The 25323-nt window shown below is 40.5% G+C and overlaps 1 protein-coding gene across 11 annotated transcripts in view; it reads left to right on the forward strand.

Annotated features, from left to right (window-relative positions):
* Window positions 1-25323, forward strand: part of dab2ipb (DAB2 interacting protein b) — a 193140-nt gene that overhangs the window by 141631 nt on the left and 26186 nt on the right. For all 11 annotated transcript variants that reach the window (XM_051938113.1, XM_022192489.2, XM_022192490.2 and 8 more), the window contains 3 exons: window positions 7540-7693; window positions 9805-9903; window positions 13848-14402. In XM_051938113.1, coding sequence (XP_051794073.1) covers window positions 7540-7693; window positions 9805-9903; window positions 13848-14402 — 808 coding nt within the window. The remainder of the gene's footprint in view (window positions 1-7539; window positions 7694-9804; window positions 9904-13847; window positions 14403-25323) is intronic.

Here is a 25323-nt window from a genome sequence, read left to right on the forward strand (position 1 = left end):
CTTGCACATTCAAGACACCCTGTGCCAGATGCAGCAAAGGCAGCCCCAAAAAACATTACTGAGCCTCCTCCATGTTTCACCGTAGGGACAGTGTTCTTTTCTTCGTATGCTTGGTTTTTTGAGTCTATGAACATAGAGTTGATGTGCCTTACCAAAAAGCTCCAGTTTGGTCTCATCTGTCCAAAGGACATTCTCCCAGAAGCTTTGTGGCTTGTCAACATGCATTTTTGCAAATTCCAGTCTGGCTTTTTATGAGTTTTTTTCAGCAGTGGTGTCCTCCTTTGGTCGTCTCCCATGAAGTCCACTTTGGCTCAAACAACGACGAATGGTGCGATCTGGACACTGATGTACCTTGGCCTTGGAGTTCACCTTTAATTTCTTTGGAAGTTGCTCTGGGCTCTTTGGATACAATTCGTCTCTTTCAATTGTCATCAATTTTCTCTTGCGGCCACGTCCAGGGAGGTTTGGCTACTGTCCCGTGGGTCTTGAACTTCTGAATAATATGAGCCACTGTTGTCACAGGAACTTCAAGCTGTTAGAGATGGTCTTATAGCCCTTTACTTTAAGATGTTTGTCTATCATTTTTTTTCGTGATGTCCTGGGACAATTCTCTCCTTCGCTTTCTGTTGTCCATGTTCAGTGTGGTACACACCTTTTCACCAAACAGCAGGGTGACTACTTGTCTCCCTTTAAATAGGCAGACTGACTGATTATGAGTTTGGAAACACCTGTGATGTCAATTAAATGACACACCTGAGTTAATCATGTCACTCTGGTCAAATAGTTTTCAATCTTTTATAGAGGTACCATCATTTTTGTCCAGGCCTGTTTCATTAATTGTTTTTTTAAATAGTTATGTTAATCAACAATTCAAAAGTGATCGCTGTTTTTGATTATTTAATTTCAATAAATTTTTATTATTGTTACTTTTGTGAGTTTCAAGTGATTTCAGTGAGAATTGTGGGTTTTTCCTTCTTTAACATGAGGGGTACCAACAATTTGTCCACTGTGTATGTTCTGTGTAAACACAGACTGTCCTGAGCCCCTGAATTTTTGTCAAATACCATTAGGTGGAAGAGAAAAGTCATTCGTGGTCAGCTACACCTAAGAGCACAAATTCTTATTGTTTTTTTTCCAGAATTGCTCAGGACAAATCATTCGTCTTCAGATAATCATTTAACAAGAGATGTAGAAGAAAGCGATTTGATGAAATATCACAGTTTAAGCTTAAAATTGTGTCATTTTAAAAGTTCAAGGACCATCTGAAACCTCATAACCTGATGATTGTCTTTGTTTTTGCAGTTTCTACCTTTGATAATGGTGTCATTTTGGCAATTTTTTTAAAAAAACAACATGTCTGTTAAATCCGCCAGCAGGTTTTGATGTCCGAAGTTTAACCCCACACATACAACAACGACAATGGAAAAGGCACTATACATCACGCCTAACAGTTAGAATCTGACTGTTTTGACATCATCTTGGTTGGGGAAACAAGTAATAAACAGTTAATTAAACAATAATGACAGATTAATTACAGTGGAAAGCCAACATTTTGTTGCAGCCTTATTGTGAGTACAAGTTATTTAACACATGCATTCACAATCAATTAGTCACATATTCATCATTTCTGGTTGAAAGCCATTCTTCTCCCTATCAACATAGAAACTGAAAACAACCGAAACGGAACAGTACTAACCAGAAAAATTGCTATTACAGAAATTCATAGTCTGAAACAATTTCAGATGAGAACAGCTGCCCCCCATTTTAGGAGCAAATGTGTTACTGTGGGATTTCTTTCAGTGTCCTTTGTACGTCGGATCAAACAGGCAATGGGCTTCGTGTAAACTTTGTCCTTGAAGAGAACCTGTGCTGCTCTGACACATCCATCTTGACTAGTCACAGTCTTAATGACTCTGCCAGTCGGCCACTGAGCCCCGGCAGCTGTGGATCGACAATCGTGACAATAGAATCCTTTTCCCTGTTCACCATCAGCCACTGAAAACTGAGCCGGTAGTTTCTGGAAATATATTTGCAGAACTGATTCTGAAGGTTCTGACTGTAGTTGTTACCAAACTGTCGTATATGTTTTCACATCTACATTTTGCCATGTATGTCACTTACATTGTGTGTCTGTATATTTTATTTTGGATTACTTTATATTTTATATCTTTTTGTTTTTTTTCTGAATACCTGATGTTTGCATGAAAGATGCAGTGATAACAGGCACAAACTGAAACTAATGAATCATGCCTTACCAGCATCTGCATTTGCTCTCTCTGTGCTAATTTATTCATTTTCCTCCTAATTTGCCATTACATAATATATATTTAGCTGACACTATTGTCTAAAGCAACTTGGAAAAAGTCAAGAGCCCGATGTTGACTAAAATTGCGCCTGCACTAATTTGTCATCCTGTATGTCTCTGTCTGGCCCGGCTTGTTGATATGCGTGCCTGCTGGCACACAGGTCTCGTGTGTTTGTTTGGTAGAGAGCATTATTAACAAGTAATTGCTGTGCCAGTCTGCAAGTGGAAAGCGTATTGATTTTTGTAAACGCTGGACTAACGGCACAGCAAAATGCTCTGTAAACACTGACCAGTGTGGTATCCACAGTAAACAAGAAGGCTTAACATCAGGCCTCTTAATTCTCAGCTGGAGGCCCCTCCTGAGAAAGTTTGTTGTTTTTAGGTTGTGTCAGCAGACTGAACTTTGGTCATTCGATTGATTTTGCTTGTTGGTTTTTGCATGTGTGGAAGGATATAACAAGGAGGGTATTATATCCTGTGTGAAAACGAACACCTCATCACATGCGCTGTAACGTGCTGCCGTGCATATGATTGTAGTGAAACAAAGTGTGCTCTGCTGGCAGCTCTGTAAGGGTGTAGACTTTGAAAGTGCTGCTACATTAATTCGGCCTATCTTCAGCTATCGGTACAAACACAGTCCCTTGTGATGCAGTGAGCTCGCCAGCAAGTCAGTGTGTTAGAAGTCTAAGTGCACTGACGCCTGTATGGGCCTGATGTTTCAGACTATATCAGATCCCAGACAGGCTATCAGATGAACTCTCCTTACAGGATGCAGAGACAAAGCGCTCTGGGTGCAGCCCCGACACACTCAGGGGGCATTACTCTGCTTCAGTCTCCATTGTACTTACTCCTAACTGAGTTTCTATTGAACCTCAGCAGAGCTCAGTCCATCTAGTTCCCACATGATGCTGATAGGATTTGACCTGATGCAACAGCATAGATTCCTAAAAAGTTAATGTGTCTGCATCACTAACTTGGATAATGAAAGTCTGAATGTTAAATGTACTGAATGAATTGTGGCTTTTTATAACTGTGCTGGATATTTTCAACAGGCATCCGTTCTCTTTTTGGACTGCTTTAAAAGTACAGAACAAGGTCAAATGGCTGTTATTGATATGTTTTGCTCCACTCGTTTTAATATCTTAATTTGATTTATCTCCTGGAAAGACTGAAACAGGGTTCTGCGCTTGGCTGAGGTGGACAAGTTGGCAGACAGAAACTGTTTTTTTTTTTTCAAATACATCTCAGTACCTGCTTTTGCTTTTACCACTGTGGAAAAATCATTAGCTTTATGCTGCTACTTGCTGCTGCATGCCTCCACCTTGATAAAAGGAAAAAAAATTAAAGAATAAAAGGTGTGTTCATCACTGAAATGTTCTCAATTGGAATCCAAATACAGGAGTTTGGTTTATGTCACCTTCCTCTGTACCACTTTAACACTGATGTAGATCAGAAGAAGCATTCATTAAAAAACTTCAGTGCCAGCAATGAGATGCCATACTGTGCCAGAGGTTAAATTGCTTGATTAATTATTTGATCCTGCATGTTCTCTTGAATGTTGTAGCAAGTTCCAAAATTCATGTAAAACACCTATACTCTCCCAGGCCTTCCAACTATTTATGTATCTAAACAAATGTATTGTAGGTACAGTGTGAACTCTTTGCAATATCCCCTGTAATTCTAACAGTCTGTTATTCATAGCTTGACCTTTTCAGTAAGGTTTTATATAGTCAAGCTCACAGTCAGGTAGCTTCTGAGCTGCCTTGTGTATCACCTTCACAGAATCTGAACTATTTAGATGGCCCGAATGAAGCCCTGATGAAGAATAGATTGAGCCAAGAGAGGAGAAGGGAGATAAACACGGTGAGAGCGAAAAACAGAACAGTGAAAGAAGCAGTGAGCGGGGTGGAAAGATTTGCACCAGACAGTCTGAAAGGATCCACCTAACATAAACTGTGCCCCCAACCTCAGGTAAACACCGAACGAGATAAACACAGTGTAGGCGAGGAACGGAGGTAAAGAGAGTGGTGGAGGATTGTCAAGGACAAAGAAGGACGATTTGCTGAGAGTGGATGACGTTTGGGGGGGAAGGGAACCGAAGTGAGGAGATGAAGACAGCAGGCCCTGCTTGTAATGCCGGTTGTCATTTGCAGAGGCTGGCATGAACAGCGTGTCAGACTGGGTGATACCGAAGTTCTGAACAGGATTCACATGTCAGACAGTCTTTCATTGTCACTCTTAAAAAGAGGGCTACAATGGGCTGTAAATTACACGTTGCAGTACAGTTTAGTACAATGCCGTACAGATGACAGGCAGGATTATTATTCATCAATTCATACTTTCACAGTCTCCCACCATTTTCACCGACACTAATGTTCTTATAATATGATACGCCGGGAGAAAAAGAAAGTAATAATGTAAGAATAGGACACTTTCTTCTCTCTACGGCTTTTTCAGAACATTCTGGCTGCTTGTTCAAGATCGTTTTTACAGGAAGAAGACATGCATGTTCTTTGCTAGTTCTGCCTAAGTATTTGTGAGTGCTCCTTGTTAATTAAAATGATTGGAGCTGTATATAGCTGGAACAGATTGTGTCCCTTCAGTCAGTCTCAGTACTGTGCACTATGGTACAGATGTAGAGTTCCCATCCCTTTCCTGTTTCTAAAAGCACATCCCCACCAAACAAACGCTGTTTCCCCTCCTTTTCCACTGATTGACTCGCTCTCTGTTCTGCCCAGTACCAAGTCAGCCAATCACTTACAGCAGAGGTAGGTGCAAACACACTTCTCTGCAGCTGTGCTTTGGAGCTCCTAAAGCTGGATTTTCATATTCAGACCTCTCCTTGAGCGTTCATTCTCTACACGTTTGTTTCTGTGTTCGCTTCTCGTATTTCGAGGCCAGTATTGACTTCTGTGGTTGTGTGTTTGTGTGTGAGGGAGAGGGAGATGAAGGAATAAAGAAGCGAGTCCAGGTCATTATCCACTTCACATTGGATAGTGGATTTTGACAACAAAGCTGGCTGGCTGTACAAAAGGGCTGCATGTGTTGCTAATCTGTCATTACGGCGGCTGCATTTTTCCTGGAATGCTCTTCCTCCAGTCCACAGAGAAGATGTACACTATGCACACTCGCACACAGGCTCGCACACATACGTGGGATTAGTGCATAAGCTGTCCATAGAGGGCACTATTAAAAGAATGTTCTCACTCATTACACTAGCAATTTGACCCCTTGTCTTCATCTGCCTGCCAGTGTTGAAGTATCAAAGGCTAATTTTATGTTTTTGTCCCTCGCCTGTTGCTGTTTACGCGACATATTAGTTTGTCATCCTCCTATCAGAGGCCTGCACAGTGTTCAGTGGTTAGCACTGTTGCCATTGCAGCTAGAAGATCCGCTGGTTTCTCGTCTCTGGGATCTTTCTGCATGGAGTTTGCATGCTCTCCCTGTGCATGTGTGGGTTTTTCCTGGGTCTTCCAGCTTCCTCCCATAGTTCAAAAAACATGCTGAGGTTAAATGACGATTCCAAATTGTAAGTGTGAATGTGAGTGTGCCTGTGATAGACTGGTGACCTGTGAACCCCGCCTAAGTCAGCCGGGTAGGCTCCATCCCCCTCCATGACCCTAATGAGGATTAAGCATATAGATAATGAATGGATTGATGGATGGATGGATGAATCACTGTGAGGCTGACATGAGCTAAGGCTGTTGCCTACTGGAAACACATGAGCACTCACAGCGGCTGTTTGTGACATGCAATAAAGCATGTCAACGTAAATGTAAATACTTTAATGTAATTGGTTGCTGTTTAGCATTAAAAAAGCCAAACCTTAAGCTTAATATTTAGATAAGTAATATGGACCTATATATGCACAGTGTGGAGACACATTTGCTCATTCCTACTGACAGTCACTCACTCTAACTCCTCTGAAAACACAGAAAGTAGGGCGACATCAAACACAGAAAACAGCGGAAAGCTCTTTACTTTGTCTCCTAATCTTCTTTGGCTAAAAAATGGCCAGCAGTCAGGCCTCTGGGCTGTCTTTGTCAGATTATTGAGCACTTTTTGAAGTGCAGTCTGAGTTCCTGTCATATTGCAGTGAAGAACAATAGTCTTTGTGTTGTTTATGTTAACCCTCTGAAACCCAAATCCTGTCAGTTATCCTTGAAAAATAAACAGCAAAATGTTGTTCATCAGCACAAGAAACTGTAGAAACAGATCGAATTGTCAGATTTTCAGCTTTCCTTGAATTGCTCGTCTGCTGTTGTTTACCAAATCTAGATTTACAATTGTGATGTTTCCTTAAAATCTCCAAAAATCAAGTGTTTGCTTGTGTGAAAAACAAACAGTTCTGTGCTCTTCAGTGTAACAGAAGCCATTAGTGACTATGGAAACAAATTGAAAATTTAAAGGGTAAAATATTGAAAGCTTGTGGAGCCACTTTTTTTTTCTGGTGCTAGTAACACTTGTAGGCACTTGGAAAAATGTTGCAGATGTAGATGCTAGTTTTATTATTAGTAGTAATATTATAATTGTTGAATAGATAAACAAAATAATGCAACTTTGATTTTACTTATATTTGTGATTTATGGCACTATAACGGTGTCATTCTGCACAGAAGGCATTTCCGAATTCTTGCTACTTCTAGCCATGGTTTAGCCCACATACAGGATTTTATACTGCAGTGAAAAATGAGCTCAAAGTGAGGAAAATGCGACAGGAGCAAAAAAACTCCCAGAAACCACTCGGGGTTCAGAGGGTTAAACAAAGTTCTGCAAGTGGTATATCACTCCGATGCATTATCACGTCATTAAAATTCTCCAAGTCTGACCATTAATGATAATCAGTGATATGAATTGTGGTTCCGTTGCATCAGCTGGCAGCACAGCTTGACTCAGTCTTTCAAGCATTTCCATTCATACCGTGGTGCTTCAAGTTGCAAATGAGAAGACGCAACGCATCCGTTTGCAAGTGAGCTCAGAAGTGGCTGAGTGAAAATGTGTTGATATACAGTAGTGAGGACGCTCGTCGGGCTGAGAAGTCGCTGACTTTGAGGCAAGTGGAGCATCCTCTCCTCGTCATCCTCACACACACTCCCTTCACACTCGCCATGAACGCTCGCTGATACGTGCGGTGCATATGCTCGCTCTCTCTCACTCACTTCCTCTACTCAGACTCTGCAAGATGACTCAGTCCTTATCTTCTTCTTGCTCTCCTCTCTCCTTCTCCACTCTTAGATCTCATCTGATGCCAAGGCTGAAGGAGTCTCGCTCCCATGAGTCACTGCTCAGCCCCAGTAGCGCTGTGGAAGCCCTGGACCTAAGTATGGAGGACGAGGTTATAATCAAGCCTGTTCACAGCAGCATCCTCGGGCAGGACTACTGCTTTGAGGTGAGGAGGGTGCATACACTATGCATCCATGCAGCTATGCATCTATTATGGAGCTAGCAAAAGCATTGAATAGACCTTGGTATCTTTGGAGAATTTCCAAGGCTTGGATGTATATGAAACTCAGCACTAAGGGTAAGCATATGTGGTCCTTTGAGTTAATGTCAAAATGTTCCAGCTATACCCAGTATTAAGCATTTTTAATAACTCTTAAACAAAATACAGTGTAATATAAAAGAGGTCGCTCCTGAATTCAAACCCAGAGAGAATTAGCACTGACACATTTTAGCATCTTACCAGCTAATTGATTTAGTTTTGCTGCGTGTAGCTCAACTCCTTTAGTTGACTGATTGGACTTAAAAACGTCCATTACTATCACAGCAGGTGGCAGAAAGTCTTTAAAGCCCACTGTATGCTAGCTGCTAATGAGCCACGTTAGAAATCCAGACAGTGATAAGTATTAAAGCAGAGCTAAAGGGAGAGTAAATGTTGGACTTGTGTTACTGAATTAGCTGTCATCACTTACAGGAAGTGATGATATGTCAATGTTGTGCTTGCAGTTTGTTCTGCAGCTCCTGTTTTTAACTTCTTTTGCATTGCACAGTAAAAGCTTAATATTCACTCACTAGTTTACATTCACTACTTTTAATTAGTTTGCTTTTTTTCTGGGTCATGTGAAGTTATGCCACCATGTTTTGTTCTCAGCACAACAAAGCTTTTTGCTATATCTGGGTCTCTCTATATTTTTTTCTCCCTAGAAATTAGGGCTAGCAATTATTGTGAAAATCATTTTTTCCTGATGATCATTTCCTTGATTAATCAGTCTAAATATGTTTAACATAACACAAACAGAAAGTGCGCATCAGAAGAGCTAGAACAAGATAATGTTTGGTATTTTTAATTAAAAAATTGTTGATATGATTAACTGATTGGCAGCTGATGATTAATTTTCAGTGTGGTTTCTTAAGAGTAAGTTTAGCTAATTAGAACTGATGGTCACAACAAAACCTTCAGTATTGTTTCGGCTCCCCAGTCTCTGAGAAAAGATTGATCTGGCTGCTTATTGGTTTAAAACATTCTTCCAAATATTGGTATTTTTACAATTTTAGATAAAAGGAATGCATTTAAAAATGTACTACCTGATTGTTAACATGTCACCAGCAACAGCCTATCTGCACTGAAGGATAATAGTTCTAAAAAAAAAGTCTTCTTCATTGATTGCTAATAGTTTGTATCAATACCATTTCTGACAAACCACATTGTTAAGCCCCTAATATTGAGACAAATGTGAAAGGAAAACCTTTAAATGTGAATTAACAGCTGAGAGCAACAATATTGCAGCAGATTGTCTTATTTCTCGTCTCTTATGTAAATCTAGTTTCTTTTCAGGTGCTAATGGCCAATTACAGCCAAATGTTAAACCAGAGCAAGTTTTCTTTATTATAAAACACAAAGGACGTTGACAGTGGTTAACTCCTGCTGACTTTTCTCTGCTTAAAAAAAAAAGTAAATGGAAGAACAATGAGCAATTTATTTAATTGCTGGCTATGTAAAAACTCTTATATCCTCATAATTATTACTGGACTGTAGCCATTAAAAACTAATTATGAAACCTTCACAAATTCACTTGTGTACAATATGTGTGTACAAACACACGTTTGCAGGTGTAGTGTAAGCAAGAGAGCCTGAGGGAGAGAGAAATTATTCAATACTTCATATCCTACTGTAGAGACCAGACATCTGCTCTAATCTTTATTTATTATCCTGCACATTACATCATATGTTTTCTTCTTTTTTATTTTTTTTTTACATTTTCTGCTCTGTTCTTTCTGTCCTAATGTGTATTTTAAAATCACAGTCTACCAAACACTGTGCTCTGTTCATTAACACTGCTCTGTTCAGTCACTTCTCAATGCTGCCAAGTCATCTTCAGTCTCCTCATATCCACCCTGTCAGATTGTTCAGAACCTCCTTTTTCCACTGCAGACAAAGTGGCATTTGTGAACTAAGTTTAGTAAAAAACATTTTGTGTTCCACTTATTCTCTGTCATTGTTATGCATTAGGTTTGATCATTAAAGCGCTTGTTTGTCTTCTCTCTGTGTCGCGGCGGTAGGTCACTACCTCCACGGGAAGCAAATGCTTTTCCTGCCGTTCATCAGCCGAGAGAGACAAATGGATGGAGAATCTGAGGAGAGCGGTGCAACCAAACAAGGTACGTATGTAAATACACAGTAGGTGGGATGAGACGGTGTGAAGCAATCAACAGTAATTAGTTCATGCGCAAGTGTCTCAATTCCAAACCGCACTTTGCAACCCTGATCAAAACAGGGAGCTATATATGTTGACACTGTGTTGTCATTTCACGCGACAATCGGATTTGTTTACATCAAGCTGCGCTCTTCTGGCGTACTACAAACTCAGCAACAGAGGATGCAGAGGTTGCATGGAGAAACACCAACGTGCTTTTCTATTCTGTGCATCGATACCATCTGTAATCTTGTCAAACACAGCTGTGGCGGGTGTGTGTGTGTGTGGGTGTGTGGGGGTGGGGGGTGGCGGCGAGGATTTCAAGCCAAGAACGTCGTCCTAATCGCGCAGCATCTTCGCTCCTTCATCTGTCATTATTTAGCAAATTGCTCACTAATTAGAAGTTTGGAGAGGAAAAGTTCCCAAATAGCTTTGGAGTCTTCCTTCTCCTGAGCTCTTTTGGCAAGGAGGTGTTATTTCTGTCTCTTTTTCTTGGCTTTGCGGTTTTAATTATCCCGTGATTTTTGAGAGATAAGATGCAATGCAGTGGTTTTTTTTTTTTATGTAGCAAACGCGGGAGCAGATACTGAAATTCTGGAATTATATAAGAACATTATCAGAGCTGTCTTAAATAAGCTAGATAAATTTTACACTTAATCTAACGGTACTACTACCAAAAATACAATACTGCTGCAATACCACCAGTACTATTACAAATCAAAGACTAGACCAGTGTTGAGGTCATAGGTAACACACTGTAAACAGACCCAGACTATTTATCCTGCATACAGAGGACAAGCAAAGGCAAGAGGAACAATTAAGTATTTGAAGGAATCTTATATTTCATCCATTTTATTTACTGAAAATATATTTTGCTTCAATAGAACAAACATAGTCTGTAATGATCTATAATGACAGGGTACATACTGGTCTGCAGAAAAAAAACCTCATTATTATGCAAGACTCAACCTGTTGTGGTTTACAGACCATTAATTGTTGCCACGTCCTGTCCTCACGTGTCTTGTGTTTCATAGTAGGAAGGAAAATGATGGAATAACAAAATAAAAACAAACAAAAATATGTTTAATATCATTTAAACAAGGTGGAGGATAATTATAGGTGGTTATAAAAGGCAATTTACAGAGGTATCATCCTTCATGGGCGGGTGCCTGAAAAGACACACATAACGGCAAGTTTAATTTGTTTGGAGCACCTTAATTTACTGTAAGGACTAATGTGTTGTGTCAACATGGGAGAATTGATAACACTGCTGACAACACAGGCTAAAATCTAATCATCAGGAATGATAAGGAGCAGAGGAAGAATACAGCAAACATTAGAGGCGTCGTGTTGTTAAATGAATGTTAGGGTGCATGGTAGATGTTACATACAGCGCAGGAGTCAGGGGATCATTTAGGATGCACTGTGTTTGATGAAACACTGTTTATTTCCTGGTTGGTTCAGTGAAATGCTCGAGCTGTCCTTTGCAATTAGCATGTGCAGGCTGACTCAGCACATGAGTCACCGGAGCAAAGCTATCTGGCGTCTTTTGGAGGGATAAATAAGGAAGGAAAGTTATTACTTATTACTGTCAGTGTCTGTAGGAGGGGGTTTTTCAGTGGATTTGTGGAGGATGGACTTGGAAACCAACACAAGGGGTGACCACTTTAAAATCCTCGTGGATTTGCGTAAGACTGTGACATAACTAGACAGAGATGCAAAGAGGAACGACTTTTCGATAAACGGGTGGAGGATGAGGAAATTCTGACTGAGCAGAAGTGCAGTGATGTGCAGCACTCGATTTAGACGGTCGCCAGGTCACCATTGCGACTAAAAACCGATTTTGGCGACCAAAAATGGCAAAAAACATGCTGGTTAGGGGCCCAAATATTTTGATTTGGGCTACTGACCTCCAAATCCAAGTTTTAGCCGAAAATCACCGAGCTGAACCGCCTATCATGTTTTCTTCATGGGGGCAGCCATTTTGTATGATGTCATCAACCTCCCATGATTCCCGGCGCTCTGTCAACTTACTGCCCTAGTTGACTGAGCGAAGTCTCAAGCTTGACAAGCTGCCTTCAGGCAACCTCCAGCTCAGGTCTGATTGGGAACAGGGAGTTGCAATTATGTGAAAATAGAAGCACTTAAAATTGATGGCTGCTGTAGTTGAAAGGTATGTAAATCACACTTTTGGCATATTATAAAAGAGTAAATTTCACATCAAAATATTTATTTCTATTTCTGTCACACATTAATCTGATTTTGCCTAGTGAGTTGGGAAATAAAAATATTTTAAAAAACACATGAAATAACAAGTTTTTGGAAATGTAAATAATTGTTGCTTTCTAATTTGTTGTAGTTTTCTTCCAAAAATTAAAACCAGTTTAAAACTTATGCTCAGATCATATTTATTATGAATTTTTTTTGGCCACTAAAAGTTGATTTTGGCTCCTAAAAATGTCTAAATTAACGTATGTTGGTGGGCCAAAAAATGTCATTTGGGCCACTGGACCTCTCAGCCTTATATCGAGCGCTGATGTGGCATCTCGGAAGAAGACGAGGCAGGGCTTGAGTTATTTATTTAGTTTTTGAGAACAGTTGAGGGAAGTAAATGTTTCTTTTTGTGGCGGATGGATGTGTCCTGACCTGTTAGTGTAAAGGCTATGAAAAATGTCACTGGCTTTTCTGGGAGCAGTCTGTAGGAAGGCCCTTTGAAAGTGTTTTTTTTCTGACAGTAGAAGAGGAAAACCCTTTTATTTTCTGTAAGGTGAATGCTGAAACATGAACCTCCTGACCCACACATCTGTTAATATTTGACTTATTTGCCCTCATACCTCGCAGTTCTTAAACTTTTAGCTCCCATTTTATGCAGATGAACCTTAAATGATCCAAAGTAAAATAAAGTGTTCAGACACACCTAAAGTTTGAGTGAATTTAATGAGCAGCAGAAACATTACAGGGGACCAATTATGGTCTTTTCTAGCACTATAATTTTTCTAATTCTGGGACTCGATTAGAGTATTTTTGCACGATTCCTATATCAAAAAGTTGCTGTCTTGTGCTGGGCCTTTATGCAACCCTTCAGTCCATGCTTTGTCTGAAACCAGCCTATCTCTTTAAGGTCCCGTTACCAAAAATCTGCATTCTTGTGATTTGCTATCCTCAGGAAGCCTGTGACTGGTCAGCAACCAATGTTGGTTCACCGTACTTACGCATATTTACCACATTTTTAAAGCTTTGGTCATGTTTCAAATGAACTTTTAACATTCTAGCATCATATATATGATGTAAAAGAAGTAGAGGTATCTCCCTTAAGCATACGCTAAAGCGGGTTTTTGTGTGCAATTTAAAAAGCATCCAGATACTGTTGAGCTTTTTTTAAGCGTAGCTACCAGTACTTCAGACATCCAAAAGCTTCTTTCTTACAATAAGAGGCTCTTATATTCCTTTTTAATAATGTAATTATTAGCTCCTCTCTTCGTTTTTCTGAGGTAGTTTTCAAGACAATCTGAATAAAGGGCCAAAAATATGCCCTGCTCTTGGCAAAATCAATTGATGACATAAGAATGGGTTAGCACTGCTTAGCTCTTTAAAGACTGAAAATAGGAGAGAAAGCTTTTCAGATTTCTTCTCTGAAGTGTTTGAAATCCTGTCTATGTTGTTTTTGTCCCTTAAAATTGGAAAACTTCAAAGTCAGGGTCTGAGGCAGATTTTTTTGGAATCTTATTTGTTTTTTTTTATCCATCCATTCATTTGATTTTTTAGTTTATTGGTTTAGTAGTTTTTGTCTGTCTACATGTCCTCCTATTGAAGCTGTTGTTTAAACTGCCAGTTTCTAGTGATGTATTTTTTGGCTGAACTATTTTCAAAGACTTCTAAACCATTTCTTATCATTTTGTCTGTCTCCAGGACAACAGTCGTCGGGTGGAGAACATGCTGCGGCTGTGGATCATCGAAGCCAAGGACCTGCCGGCCAAAAAGAAATACTACTGTGAGCTTTGTCTTGATGACTCACTGTATGCCCGCACCACCTGTAAGCTCAAGACTGATAATGTGTTTTGGGGAGAGCATTTTGAGTTCAGTAACCTGCCTGCTGTCAAGAGCATCACAGCCCACCTCTACAAAGACACAGACAAGAAGAAGAAGAAAGATAAAAACAATTACATTGGACTTGTCAATATCCCCGTCTCAGCCGTCACCGGACGACAGTTTGTGGAGAAGTGGTATCCGGTGAGCACTCCCAATCCCCCTAAGGGCAAGACATCAGGGCCCATGATTAGGATCAAGGCACGCTATCAGAGTATGAACATTCTTCCCATGGAGATGTACAAGGAGTTTGCAGAGTACACCACCAATAACTACATGCTGCTGTGCTCGGTGCTGGAGCCCGGGATTAGCGTCAAGAACAAGGAGGAGATGGCATGTGCTCTGGTCCACATTCTACAGAGCACTGGCAAGGCCAAGGTCAGTACAAACAATATCATTTCTTTCCATTTTTCCCTCTTTTTCGCTCTCCCCGAAAGAGTTGGATATTTAAAAAAAAGCACAATATCAGACCATTAAGTTATCATGAGGCTCAGACAAAACGCAGAGGTTAAGTATTCCTCCGCTGCCTGTTGTCTTGTGAACTCCTGACCCTCCCAAAGCCGTAATACAAAGCAGACAAAGACCAGGCAGGCAGACAGGTGATTTCCTCTTGCTGCACCAGCCTGTATTACAGCTTTAACTCAAGCTAATCCCTTACATGTATCCCCCGCAGTGCTTCACGGCATACCGATGCAGGTCCAAGCACAATATACCCACCGCTGTCTGTAGCACGACAAGCAATGGGAGATTAGTTCACCACAGTAGCAGGCTAAGCCTCCCATGACTCAAATGATCTTCCATCCATCCAAAATGGCAGCATTATATTTTACTTTGACTGTATGGAGACGTCATGTTGGCAATTTCACCCTGTGTATGCAAACACCACAGAGCAAGATATGAGACAGAAGGGCAACTTTTTGGCAGCTGATGAAAAGCAGATATGAAGAAGTTTAGTGCTAAACTGGAGACAAGACATTCTTATTTTGTGTTCTGTGAAGCTGTATCTTTACATTTTGCAAGGCGTTACATCGAAAAAATGATGTGGATTTTAATCAGTGATGAAAATATTCCGGGTTTTTTTTGGGCTCCAAAGAAGTGTTTTTCATCAGGAAACAGGCATCTTGTTGCCCTTTAAATCAAAATAACTCCATGTCTGCTTTTCTTCCATTATAACATCAAGCTGCTTTCATCGCTGCAACATCTACTTCGTTTTCTGTGCCTCGTCAGTTTCCAGCGACAGTTTGTGCCTCAGTTTAGTTTTTCTTGACAGTATCTCATCAGCAGAGCTTTGAAACCTTCTCTGACTTTATCATGGCTCAGTGGAATGATGAATGATTAGTGTTTAAGAAGTGATGTCTATCCACACTGTACCGCCGGTCTGCCGATTTGGGCTCAGCACTGATAGCTGCTGATTGATGGGGGAGAAGGCCTCTCCTGGTCCCCGGAGAGAGGGTTACATCCGTAATTACTTTCAATTAATCCCCTCCTTCCCAGAAAAGCACTAAAACTTTTACTTCTTTCATTCCCTCTATATTAGATGAGCATACGCTGGTTCTGGCACCAGAAATGGAATTCCAAGGTTGCTTATCATGAGAAGGGCTCTCAAATAATGTCCTTGATACATCTGTGTTCAAGAAAGAACAACATCCTTTTAATACAAGCATCTGCAGCGCTGTGAATCGAGGCCTTTGGAAGAACAGGCAAACAGAAGCGCGCTGACTGACGTGAACAGGAAGAATTAATGAAAGTCGCTGTCAGAATCTTGAGTGTTTATGCCGTTAACTACTGCTGCTTCCTCCTCTGAAAAGACGTTCAAAACATTGTGAAGTGGCCTGACATATGTAGGCAGTACACACCTTGGTTGATAGAGCAATCATGTCATGCCAAATAGCACACAACAATACCCACAAACCTAATTAGGACTTCCTCTGCCTCTGCACAGATGCTTTATATTCCAATATTTCAGCCTGTGTTGCGTGGCTAGTTCTTTTTCATGTGCTGCCGTCTTTTTGTGCCGTCTTTGTGAAAAATGGCGGCTTATATTTAGGAATTAAGCAACTTATCTGAGCAAAGAGAAACTGTGGGAAATCCTGCAAGCTCGGTTTTATTGTTTCTTCTGCAAATGTTTTATAGAGCCCTCGGTTATTTACTTCCCTTATTGAGGAGTCTTCCATCTATCCAGACTCACGTCAAAACCATGAGTCAGTGTCTAATTCTGTCAGCACCAGAGTGGATTTCTGGAGTTCAGACAAGAAGAGACTAGGCATCGCACTGGCATTAGACAGTCACTAAAGAGTGCAGTGCACCCTTCAGGACAGCAGGAGTGAAGTTCTGAAGTTCTGCTGATGTGCATTGTGTTTAATCTGCTGTGTACAGGTGAGAAACTACTTCTAATTGCAGCTGCCTGTTGTTAAGAGATGCAGATTGCAGGTTGTAACAGTCATTAGTATGCAGCACTTCTAGACTTCTGTTTCTCCTTGTGTCATTTTATCACCCATCACTGAGTAATTACACCCCGCATATTCTGCTCTGTTGCACACTCAGTCCTATTCTCTTGTTCTCTCCCCACTTTCCGTCTTTGTCTGCCTTCATCTCTCTTTCATGCTTCATTGCATCTCGAGGCCAAAGCTCTCTGGAGAGATGTCATTACTGATGCTGTATTGATGTCTGGATGCGTTGCTGAGCAGAGGCACACCCTTCGTCGCTGCACAGACGCCAACTATATACACAAACACACACATATATATTATCACGTGACATGAACAGGTGATTGCAGTTACAAACACATAAAGTTCATGACATCAGGTCGTCGTCTGCCCTGTGGGACGTGCCATCATGTCCGTACGCCCAAACAGCTCCGTTAGAAACTCCCCAGTAACAATAACAAGCCCTCTGCTGTATTGGAAATGCTTGGAGAAGTTCACCTTCCTTTCATCTCAAAATATCCACTCCTGGCATGAATTCTCAGCATTATTGATCTAGTCTTCTCGACGCCTCAGCCCGCAGGAAGATTATGTTCTAATTTTGTTGCTGTGCCGACTGTGGGAGGCAACGATAAGAAGGATTTATTCTTATGATAACTGGCCAGAGGAGTGTGGCGTTCTGGTTATTATGCCATTGCATTTTTATGTCACTGCTCCTCAAGGTAAACTAACAGTCCTGCTTAAGTGGGAGAAATATGCGAGTCTCTCTACTTCCTCTGTGGCAAATCGCCATCAGCGGCACCGCTCCGCTTATGTTAAGCACATACATTTTATTAATGTATTCAGCACTGCCATCAGTAGGCAGTGGTGCTCATCAACACAGCTGTGGCACACAGGCGCAGTCGGTCGGACGAACATAATATGGTTTGACAAATGATTTACTAACATGACATGAAGGGCTCGGGTACTTTTGTATTCCTCTGGGGGGTTTTTTCTTCCTTTTTTTATGTGGCTTTGTATGAATCAGTTGTCCCCTGAGAGGGCCGGTGAGCATTCGAAACACGATAGCCGCTTGTCAACACCCTCCCCATTAACAGGGAGGTTGTGTCCATATTATTTTTGATTGTAGCAATAACCTGTAAGTGTTTTTATATAGTGGCTTCTCCGATGAGCGCTGCCACTTCTTTCTTTGTTCCCGTCCACGGCACTGCTACGTCTGGGTCACCAGGCTCTTTAATAGCTGTAATCTTATCATTTACCATGTAAGAGGTGACCCCACTCATCATGAACTAAGATGGATGTTGGAGGAGACAGTTTAACAATGCGTGGGTGTGTGGGTGACGTGTGTTAGAGGGAAAAAAGAAGGGCACATTCAGAACAGTAGATGTTAGTCATCAGGTCTGCTATACGGGCCACTGCGACAGCAGGAAACACATGCAGAGTACATCAGCGCTCTTGCTTTTCTCATTGTCCCTCCTGTATGATTTGCACTACAAAGGCATCAGATCTGTACACTGTTTAACAATTCCACCGTGTTTTTGTTGACCATTCCCTGACTGTTTGGACTGATGGAGGAGAGGTAAAAACATTCAAGCAGAGGAAGGTGAAGACAGTAGCAAAACGAAGAAAAGTAAAAAAGAAAAGTAGACATGGAGATAGTGCTATAGAGCAATCTAGTTTCACCTTGCAGCAACACAGTTTTTGGCCATGGAGCCAGACAGCAGCAGAGAGGCAAACATTCAGCACTACAGCGATGCTAAACACATTGATCTTTAAGTCTCTTGATGTATCTGTTGGCTCTAAGATTACCCCTCTCTCTCTCGCCCTTCTCTGTGTCTGTCTTTTACCAGCTAAGAGAAATAGAGCATAAAAGTAAAGCGTTGAGAAAGGAAAAGAATACTGAAAAATATAATAGAGCAGGAGATCAGTATATTCTTTACATGAGCAAAATACCAGAGTTTTTAGTCACGACGTACTAGTTGCCTTCATTGCTCCTCATCTTTGCCACCATGATGAGCCGCACTCCTGGTGAAGTTGAGTTTAACTCACTCGTCTATCTCAGTTTCATGCCGTGTCACTTTTGATTTTCATGTTTCCTCTTGCCCGGAGGAGTCCATCGCAGTGAACCCTTTGGGATTCAGTCTCCCTCTATTTGAGGCACTTGACATTTGCAGCACTCCTAGTCGCTAAGAGCTAATGATCATAAAAGCTTATAAAATGATAGATGTACAGTTCTCTGTCTGGTGCTGTGTCTTCCTCACAGAGACCTCTCTAAATCTATCAGCATTACTGTTAGTCACACAGGCTGTGTGGCTCTTGATGGCAGTGTTAGTGTCTTCATTGGTGCGTACACCACTTTGGACTGAAATAACTTCACAACTACTGGAGGGTTGTCTGTGAAAGTTGGAAAATTTAAGGTGGAGCACAGATACTTCTCCCTTAGTGCTACATGGAGGTGGACAGCTATGTGTTTGAAGAAAATATATCTAAAGAACAATTGTGTGTATTGGCAGGGAAATTGGAATATCTTTATATTTCCGATCTAGGTCCATCTTTAGAACACAATTTTTATTTTGTAGTACTTTCTCTGATTGGAATCTAAAACCAACACTTGCTCCAGCTGTACTTTGTTTGTAATGCAAATTAGCAAATGTTTCCATGCCAATGAGCTAAACTTTGATAGTGAACATTGTTTATATTATACTGACTGTATTATAAAGGTGGATGAAACCTCTGTGACTGCAGCCACAGGTTTCCTTGTAAATGATAGTGGTGGCTCTGGCCATTGCCATTTTGGCAGTGTTGGACTGTTTTGTACCTCCAGACTAATCCAAAAATTATAAAAGAGGTAGCGTGGGAGTGAAGCCAAGGTAGGGCCTGAACTGTCCTGTGGTGATAACTTAGTGCCATTCAAAACAGTCACTTCCTTCAAAATTTACTCCTTGTGCAGTCATCATGAAAAATGAACTATAGAGGCCATCATTTTTGCATCAGGCTGTAGACCTGTTTAGTTTAGCTGTAAACTTGGACATTTTGACGTTTCTTTTAGAGCTAAGTGGCGATTTGAGGCACTGCATGCACATGTTTTGGCTTTTTTTATTCCCAGAGGTTGTCGCTTGATTCTAATACTGACAGTTGTTTCACAGAGTCACCAATAACACTGTAGACTTTTGCTTTGAAACATACCCCCGGTGATATAATGCTCATTTTGTTTTGCATTGTTTCCCATTGTTAACATAGAATACCTTGAGAAAAATTAAACTGCCATAGACACTAGTTAGAAGTATCCACACTAACAGAGAATGTTTATCAAATAAGATCTTAAGGCTAATTATGAGGCTGTGGTAAATGAGCAAAATTTACATTTTACATTCAAACACATTAGAGAACTTCATGGCGTTGACACTTAATAGGAATACAACACACATCCATTCTGAAATGCACACAGGGAATATAAGTGCAGCAAGTCAGCTGATGTTCTGGAGCTGATGACACTTGCTGTAAGACCCCCTCCAGCCAAATCTATCTTCATAATGATCATGTGCACTCGCAGCTAAATCAGGAGAATTGCAGGCTTTCCTGTTTTTGTGTGCAATGACAAACCTCTGTGCCTACGGGAGGAACGGCTTCCATTTCCATTCGGCCTCCAGTCCTCTCTGTCAACCCAATGTGACCCTCACAGGAAGAGCTGCAGGCTATAATTCTGTAATACTAGCCACTGGTCTCCAGGTAGAGAGTGATGGAAAGATGAGGAGAGTGAAGGATAGAGTGGCTGGAACGTTTCCGGTTTTTCTCCCCCTGAATCTCTCCTCAATTGTTGCCCCCCGGCCAGAAAACTAGGCTCATTGATCAGTGGAATTGTTGATTTAGTTTCTTTCTTCTCTCTATTCAATTTGTTTTGCTACCGGTTTGTGACAATATTCAAAATCACCCAATGTGTATTTGTTGTCCTATAGACGTACCTCCATATCAACAGGTGATTTCTATTGTGTATGTTTTCTAATGAATCCCAGTAGTTCCATAGTCCATGGCTTCCCCACTGGTGGTGTTTTTATCCATTCATAAGCTAAAAAAAAAAAACTATGAACGTCTTTATTCATGCTCTCTTGGACATCTTTGGAATGTAATTCAACAGCAAAGCACCCGGAAAGTAAGCACTGCTATGAATATATTTAGTCTCAGTTCACACAAGATCATAATCATTTAGCCATGATATCACTTTTTTTTCTTTTTTTTTTACAATTTAACATACCAGGTGCATTGATTCCATGCACTGAAGATGGAGAAATTGATCTGCCGCTATCAGACACCCACATATTCTCCAGGTACGCATCGCCTTAAAGAGGCAGAATTTAGGAGAAAATGTTCTGTTACTTTACATCTCCCTGCTCCAGTATTATCCTTTTAAAGCATTTTATTGCTCTCACTCTTCGGTTTCTCTGCTTTATATTACCATAGAAACACACACATACACACACTCAACAAACATCTGAGCTGGTACAGAGCATAAACATGACCTCTTTTTTCGTGCACTACTCCTCTCTTTTTCTTTCTAAGACTCTGCGTCCTAGCTTTGCAGAGCACAACAGTTAGAAAGCATGCCATTTAAAGCATCCCCGTGTTTTGTTCTGTGTGTCATTGTTTGAGACACTTGCAGTGAGAGCCCTGATCGTAATCTCGCAGATTATGTTGTCTCTTCAGACTTCAAGGGGTATTTCAGCTCCAAAATCTTGTAACTGCACACTTTGCAGTGGTATATCTCTGAACAGAGATGTAGCACTGTTTTTTCCCCCCAGCAAAGTATGCACATCTATAGGGAGCTTCAACTTTTTCAACAGCACTCAATTCCCTACTATTTATTAGATCTGATGAGTCTTGCTGCACTACCTACCCTCCGCCCGACCCTATATTCATATCACTCCCCTCTCTCTGCACACAGTGCGTTGAGGTTTTTTTGAGGCATGGTTTGGTTGATGAGATGTGGCAGCGATATAGAGAGCGTTCTACTTCTCCTTATTAGCACTGAAGCCGAGGGAAGGGAGGGAGGCCGGCTGCAGGATTGAGGGCGTCAGAGAAAACGCTGAATGATGACAGGACGGAAAAGGAAAGCACTCCAGTCTCTTTTTAGGACATGATTGCTCTGAGTTTTATGATACTGGTAGTTCTGCATGATCCAGCCCATTACAACAAAGCATCCATTTATGTCAGTGGTCACTGCCTGCCTTTTTCCATAGCATGTTATATTTTTTTTAATAATAGTTTCCTACCTTTCGTGCAATCATTTTATTTATTTATTTTTTTTTATCAAGGGAGAGTTTCTGGGACTTAAAAATGAAACTAAAGCAGAGAGGTTGCAAAACTGCAGTTCCCCAAATGACCACTGGAGGCTGAGTTTTGAAGCGACTCAGTCCCCATAGACCTCCATGTTAAAATGCTCAACTTTACAGCAAAAATTGACATGTTTAAATCCTGGTTCAAAGAACGCTTTCAGTCTCTGTTGTTAATTTATTCATTATTAACACCAGTAAGGAGGATGCATTTTTAGATAACTCTGCCGTTTAAATTCTATTAAGGTTTAAAGTTATGTACATTTGAGGATGTGGCTGCTTTGAGTAACATGCATAGAACAAGACCTCCTTTGGCTCTGAGATGTTTGCTCCACTTGGTTTATGACAAGATACATTAGCTGCACATTAGCTTTGTGGATAGCGCGCCCCAGCCTGGGATCTTTCTTGCACGGAGTTTGCATGTTCTCCCTGTGCATGTGTGGGTTTTCTCCAGCTTCCTCCAATAGTCTAAAAACATGCTGAGGTTAATTGATAATTCTAAACTTTCCGTAGGTGTGAATGTGATTGTTTGTCCCTATATGTAACCCTGTGATAGACTGGTGATCTATCCAGGGTCAGCTGGGATAGACTCCTGCCCCTTCCCTTAACCCTAATGAGGATTAAGCAGTGTATAGATAATAGATGGATTATCTGCACAATAGTTCTGGGTTTATTTTTAATGATTATTGCTTTATTTAGCTTCACCGTAGAATATGCAGTATTCAGATGCTGCTCCTGAGTCATGAGGTTTTTATAAAGTCAGATTTTTTTTTTACAGAAGGCCCTATTATTCTCATGTTGGAATTATTTTATTTTTTTATCATTATTATATTTAAATTAACTTGACACACTCAATATAATTAATAATTAATACAAGCAGATTGCATCTTGAAGTTCTCATTCTTGAAGTAGAATATAGAGCAGTTCAATTTTAGGCGTCTCATGGTGTCATGATCCATCAGTTGCTTTCAATCTGTTATACAATTGATATTGACCTGAAGCTTTGAAAATTAATTCAATCCTACTTTGCTTTGAGTTTGCTTGGTTTGGTTCATTGACAACACATCAGATTTGTCAAGGTAAACTGGATTTGTTCCCATAGTTTTTCCTGGTGTTTGCAAATGTTTGCACTGAAAGTCCAGCTAAACACCATCATGCTCACGTTCTTTCATTGTCATTAAATGCCTGCAAGTATGCTGGCGTTTAACTCAAGAGAAAAATTCCAATCATTCTTGTCTGAATTTCCAACCAAAAAGCCTGTCAATGTAGTTGATTCACAATTCAAGGATGGTGACGTGTCTGTGAACGTAAGAACTGTCAAGTGCATTACCATGCTGTAATAACATCACTTTGAAATAAAAATAACCAAGGAAATGGTCAGGGTGGGGCAAATGTATTTTAATAGCCCCTGAAATGAGAAACAGGCCGGTGCATGGAAGTTTAAAAAAAAAATCAAGCTTGAAAACATGTGCTACGCTTTGAAAATAGTTCTTTATATACATCTGATGTAATTAAATTCCAGGCTTGGTTACATAAATAATGACTGAAATTCACTTGTGCGTGCCGACAGTAATAGACTGAAGCTAGCAGGCTGAACAAATGTCTATTTTTTTGTAGCATGTCAGCAAGAAACCGTTGAGGTGGTTGGATCTAATTTTTGTTTCAGACTAGCAGCGGAAATTATTGCTATTAATTTGTCTCTCTAGATGTCTCTCTCAGTTGCCTTCCCCCTGTCTTTCTCTCTCCTCCTCCACTTCGTCTGACCGTCCTCTCTAATCAGGCCGGGATGTGCCTCACTTCAGTAGCCACAAAAGAAACTGGTAGCAGAGAGGATGGAGGAGAGAACCGCGGAGGGGTAGAGGTGAGAGGAAAGATCATAATTGGGATGACATTTTCTACCAATACGAAAAAAAAAGGAAAGAGAAAAGACACACAAGACCCCTGGTCTAATAATGGGATGGGTGTCCATACGCCACAGAAGGTCAGGTTACTTTTTCTGTCTCTGTGTTTTCTGCTGTTCTCTACCATTCTTTATTTAATATAATAATTTTTTTTTTAAATGAACTCCTCACAATATAGTGGTTTCCTGACAAAATGTGATTTGCATTCATCAGGAATATTCATTTACAAGTAGGGTAGCAGATTTGTAATGTTATAAAAATATATATAGCACTGGTATAAATAATAAATAATAATAGATTGCAAGCCTAGATGAGAGCATTGTCAAAAACAAAGCATTTTGAGGTTGATTTACAGTAACCACAAGTCTTCACTTCCCTTCGAAGCTTTCGCGTTAGCTTTACAAGGAGATAAATAAGACTATAGGGTCAAAATGGAGACTGACCTTTACAAGGAAATCTAAATTAATTTAAAATACAAAACATTTGTTATCCTAAGTATTCACCTAGATGCACCTTTGGAAACAATTCCAACCATACGTGCATGTAGATAGATCTCAGCTTTGTATATCTGGATACTGAAAATCTCTCAGTTGTTTTCTAAACTACTGCAGCTCTGTCAGCTTGCATGTGGATGGTGAGTCTTTTTCTAGTTGTAGTAGCCGCATATTCTCACATGCATTGAGGTATTGACTCTGACTTGGCCACTCGAAGACGCTGCTGTCAACTGAAAACTCCTTGACTACACAGAGGTAACCTCCTTTAAGGCTAGTTGAAGCTTTTTGCCTCCATATGTCCACAGGAGTAAACATGACGTAAATTTCATTGTCTGCCACATCCACACAGACGTCCATGTTCAGTCCAAAATTAGTGACCGTGTGGACTTCGTGCTCACTGCACATGTGCCAAGAAACAAATAGTCCTCGAAACAAATGCTTGTTTTGTAAACAGACTGTACGAAGAGATTCTCCACCATCCCTGCCTTTATAAATCATCATTTAAAGAGTTCTGATTGAAGCAGTAGTTCATAGGTGCTACATGCTTTCCATCAGGGATACTGAAACGGACTGGGAAGTTCTAAGTTCTGTAGAAATCCAGAGGTATCTGTGACCACATCATGAGTAATCACAGTGACACAATATGACAGTTCAATCTGTAACAAGCTGCAAAATCCTGTAAAAAGTCCTTTTCATCTACAGGAGCCTCGTGTGTTTTTCTGTGTATGAGGAGTAATGACACCAATACCTACTGTAGCATGAATAGCATCTTCTGCACGCCTGCTGTCTGCTTTCATAGTCTGCATTGACACGCACCATGGCTGCAAAAACCACAGATTGTCCTTCAGACAAATTTTGTGACTTAAAACCAGCTGACTGCACCGTCGCTGATTAAGGTGTGTCCAAGTGAATCCAACTGTCAACATGTGCACGGAGATCTTTGGCATTAAAGCGCCTGTTTGTGTTGATCAGAAAGTATTTGGACCCCCTTTGATTCAGTGTTTGCTGATCAATAAAACATGAGCATTTACTGTACTGCTTTTTATAGTCAGTGTATGATTTGCATCATCACCAATCTAAAAAGCAAAACAGTTTTTACACCTATTATACAATCTGGATTTGACTTCCGCTGTTGATATGCGCATTTGTTAAAC

The sequence above is a fragment of the Acanthochromis polyacanthus genome, chromosome 18, assembly GCF_021347895.1.
Source record: "Acanthochromis polyacanthus isolate Apoly-LR-REF ecotype Palm Island chromosome 18, KAUST_Apoly_ChrSc, whole genome shotgun sequence".
Taxonomy (NCBI): Eukaryota; Metazoa; Chordata; class Actinopteri; family Pomacentridae; genus Acanthochromis; species Acanthochromis polyacanthus.